The sequence below is a fragment of the Limulus polyphemus genome, unplaced genomic scaffold (assembly GCF_000517525.1).
Source record: "Limulus polyphemus unplaced genomic scaffold, Limulus_polyphemus-2.1.2 Scaffold8151, whole genome shotgun sequence".
In the NCBI taxonomy this organism is placed as follows: Eukaryota; Metazoa; Arthropoda; class Merostomata; order Xiphosura; family Limulidae; genus Limulus; species Limulus polyphemus.
This window is the reverse complement of record NW_013673761.1, coordinates 16,507-21,115: the sequence shown is the minus strand read 5'-3', so window position 1 is coordinate 21,115 and position 4,609 is coordinate 16,507. Positions and strand designations below refer to the sequence as shown.

The following is a 4,609-nucleotide window of genomic DNA, read 5'->3' as shown; positions in this document are numbered from 1 at the left end:
ATCTACCACAATTACAATCCTGACATCTACCACAATTACAATCCTGACAAGTAATTGTGGTAGATGTCAGGATTTTGTGGTAGATGTCAGGATTGTAATTGTGGTAGAGTAATGTCAGGATTTTGTGGTAGATGTCAGGATTGTAATTGTGGTAGATGTCAGGATTGTAATGTAATCATGATGGACTTTTTGACAGCCTTTGTATCCATTGTTGATGTGATTATGATGGACTTTTTGACAGCCTTTGTATCCACTGTTGATGTGATCATGATGGACTTTTTGACAGCCTTTGTATCCACTGTTGATATGATCATGATGGACTTTTTGACAGCCTTTGTATCCACTGTTGATATGATCATGATGGACTTTTTGACAGCCTTTGTTGAGGTAAATCTTTCTATCAAGCCCAAAGGTGCTGTTCTGGCACTCAAAAATAGGTTTGGTGCTAACCAAGACCATAGTAATAGTAGCTGTAGCCTTCCACCAGATCAGAAGATCAAGACAAGGTCTCCAACCTCAAACAGACAGTTCACGTAATTTAATTTGAGAATTATTTATGCGGCTGTTGCTGGCAAGATGATGTAGCCAATTCAAAATCCTGTATCTCTTTGACAGCTCATGACTCCCAACTGAAATAGTTTATCATCATATAAGTTGTATATTTGGATTCTGTAATTTGTAGTGGTGTATGCAAGAAACAGTTACTCTAATTTCTTGTTCCCTTCTCTGCAACCCAAACACTATTTCGACTCTGGTTGAGGGATAGATCCCGTTATGAATCAATTTTGGTACTTATAGATTTGTTTATCAACTTTTATCTAAAGATCTTAAAGAAACACAATAATATCACAAATCCAGTTCTGGATATGTTAACCTGATAAAATTTTAATGTACATTTTCTTTCATTCATAGCACCTGTCATGGCATCTTACCAGTGAAGTGTTTGAAACTTAATAATAAGGTTTAAAGTGATCACGTCTCTTACTTCTGTACGAAACTGTTTTGCAATTTTTGAATAAAGTTCATCTGATTATAATTCATAAGTTTTAGCAAAACTATCGGTATACAAAACACATTTATTTTGTCTTTTTAGAACCAGTAGTAACAACTCCACAGCCAGTTTATATGGTTGGCCGTAAAGGGCCCAGAAGAAGAGACTTTTGTTTTGCTGAGCTAAGAGATATCATCTCTGATTTGATTTGTTTTGTAAGAGTCGATCACATCTTGCCACCAGAGAGCGATTTACTAGCAAATGCTGTGAAACGAGGCTTATTCCCTTCCCCTCCGTCATGCATGCTGGACGATGATCACTTGCAAGGTAGTGGGGTGTATCACAGAATAGCATCTTGGATTCGAGGAAGGAAGGGTGGTCCAGTGAGCCTTCCGAGACTGTTTTCTCCCTACGTGGAAGAAGCACGGGTAAACTCACTTAGTATTTAAGATCTAAAATCATAATACCTGCATACTTGAGTATGATATGCACAGGCTCTCTTTGGAACCTGTAAAAAACATTTCTCAGGTAGCCCACCCTTTAAAAACTTTCTTCAGTGTCATTATAAAAGCCTTTATGTTAACATCCTGGACTTTTATTTTGTAAAATTGAAGAGTTCTGTGCTGCAGGAAATGTTAATTCTCTCAGCAGGACATAAACACCTGTTTGTTGCATGTATTCATACAGAACCTGTTTGTAGCTTGGTAGATGTATATGTGCTTTTGTTTCAATGTCATGCATTGTTTTTACATACATGTTGTTTGAAGTACCTAAAGTTATCTTCCAGCCGTTTGTCTTGTCACGACATTTACCCAACTAAACGAAATAAAGAATGTATTTTAGGTGTAACGGTGTGTAAAAACAGCGTGACATAAGCAATTACAATATCGTTATATTGAAAGGGAGTTCTAGGAACAGTTGAGAATAAATACTGGCAGGTATTTATCATAAAGTTACCATATAAAGTAAATCACCACAAAATGTGTATTTATAATGAATCACACTACAATACATGAAATGAAAATTAAAACATTTCTTGTGTTGATAGTATGAAATGTGACATAATATCGATGTATTTCTTGTGTTGATAGTATGAAATGTGACATAATATCGATGTATTTCTTGTGTTGATAGTATGAAATGTGACATAATATCGATGTATTTTTTTGTTGATAGTATGAAATGTGACATAATATCGATGTATTTCTTGTGTTGATAGTATGAAATGTGACATAATATCGATGTATTTCTTGTGTTGATAGTATGAAATGTGACATAATATCGATGTATTTTTTTGTTGATAGTATGAAATGTGACATAATATCGATGTATTTCTTGTGTTGATAGTATGAAATGTGACATAATATCGATGTATTTTTTGTATTTCAACCTTTAATTTCATATTTCTTTAGCCATTATTTTAAAAAACTTTAACTAAAAAAATTATTAGCTAGGGTGGCCTTTAAAAAAACAAAACAGAACCACTTGGTTGGGGAGTTGGGCAACATGATCAAACTAAGCTGTTTAACCCATTTTTGTTGTTGTTTCGTAGATATTAAAGTTGAATGATGCTAGGACTGAAAGTAAAACATTAAAAGTTTTTATTATTAGTGACCACATTATGAAGATGAAAGTTGTCATACTGTTGACAGACTGTTTGAAATTTAATATTACATGTCTGAGCATTTAATTTAATTCATTAAGGGCCAGAACGTTTTTTTTTTGGAAATTTGAAAAACGTAGTTTTTTCTAGCTTTAGAAACGTCATATAAACACAAAGACACTATCCGATAAAAATATTTACTTTTGAAGCAATCCTTTAAGGCAGCAAACAGAAACCAGTGATGTTAAGTCAAATATCAACAAAATCTAAGTGTGAAGCGTTCAATGAAATTATAAATAAATAACAATTTGCCTACATTTCTATGTAGAACGATGCAAAGTTAGTGTAACCTGAAAAGTTTAAAACAATTCACTCGGAAGTTTTTAATTTATAATAATTTAAACTTGCATCCTAAAATTGGGACATTGGCCCTTATCAGGTTAAGTATTCGTGTAAGATTTGGTTATATTAAAATCTTTTCAAATTATAAGAATTGTACTGTACTTGAAATTTGCTTTTTCACGTAGGAAACAGTTAAAATATTTTAAAAGTTAATATGTTAAAGTTGTACTTTATATAAACGTAGTTTGAGACTTATATTTCAATTGATTGTGGCTTCTGCAGTGGATTGGTAAAGACTATAGTTTAAAAATGTTTTAGGCTTACATTATGGAATCTTTAAAATAAATGAAAGAATTTGTAACCCATAAATATAAATACTTATTCTTTCTAGAGACCTGAGAAGGCTTCAGTAAAAGAGGTAAAAGCTTGTTATTGTTTTTTCTCCTGTTACAGTCCAAAGTTTTTATCAGAGAGAATACAATTGTTGATCAGTTTGTATAACTTCACTTATTTTAGGGATTTGTGAGGATATTTCTTGGTATGGGATACACGTGTGTTTTTTCATATAGTGTATTCTGAATCTTTGTTTGTATGTTCTAATAGGCTTGGCTTGACGAGCACTCGGCTCGAGAGCTGGAGCCGTGGACCTCCTCACATAGTACCGAGTGTCAGCCAACAGGAGACAGACCTTCTGTATGTAGAAGTTCTGGATTTCATACAACAGACTCAGCAGAGGGTATTGAGTTTTTGGATGGAAATGTACCAGGTATGTTGGATTATTTCACATGTCAAATTTACAAAGTTTTTCTAAAGTGAATTTCAGTGATACTAGAGCTTAAAGGTGTTAAATTTTAACCTTGCTCAGATAGTAGTTTGTAAGACATTGGCCCATGATTCGTACCACTCTGAGCATGTATTTTCCTGGTTATAAGAGAATGGCCGTGACCTAAATTCCATCTTTTGTTGAAATCAGAACTTAAACCAAGCACACTGTTATTATTTCATCTGTAGCTTTTCAACTATCTAGATGTGAAACCATTTAATCGAAGTAGTAGTGAGATGATAACTGCATGTTTTTACATGTGCAGATAATATATCTTATTTCTATCTGTGCATGAATTTGGAGCTTTTAAAGTTAAAAAAAGATTTCATTGGGTATATATATATTTTAACAAACAATTAAAAATGCTTACTTTTATAGTACATTTTAATTACTGATTGTTATGTTTTTCTGCATTCTTGTAAAATGTTTCTATAAACTTGTTATTTTGTAAGATTGTAAATTTTATCTTTGTTAACTGTTAACCAGTATGTTTCATTTAATATATTTAATAAGTTTTTGAGCTATTTTATATTCATTATTTTCTTACATTTTTTGTTTTTTAGTTTTTTCTTTGCCCATTCAAGCAGATTCTTACTCAGACCTATGTGGCCTAATGTAAACAAGGCTTAACATAGTAATTGTGGTAGAATACAGCCTTTGTATCCACTGTTGAAAAAGTCCATCATGATCATATCAACAGTGGATACAAAGGCTGTATTCTACCACAATTACTATGTTAAGCCTTGTTTACATTAGGCCACATAGGTCTGAGTAAGAATCTGCTTGAATGGGCAAAGAAAAAAACTAAAAAACAAAAAATGTAAGAAAATAATGAATATAAAATAGCTCA

The 4,609-nt window shown here is 32.6% G+C and overlaps 1 protein-coding gene across 1 annotated transcript in view; it reads left to right on the top strand.

Moving 5' to 3' along the window:
* The window catches only part of LOC106475150 (BTB/POZ domain-containing protein 7-like), a 23,414-nt gene that overhangs the window by 10,908 nt on the left and 7,897 nt on the right, over positions 1-4,609 (top strand). Inside the window, exons 4-5 of the mRNA XM_013935847.2 lie at positions 1,094-1,419; positions 3,540-3,702. Coding sequence (XP_013791301.2) covers positions 1,094-1,419; positions 3,540-3,702 — 489 coding nt within the window. The remainder of the gene's footprint in view (positions 1-1,093; positions 1,420-3,539; positions 3,703-4,609) is intronic.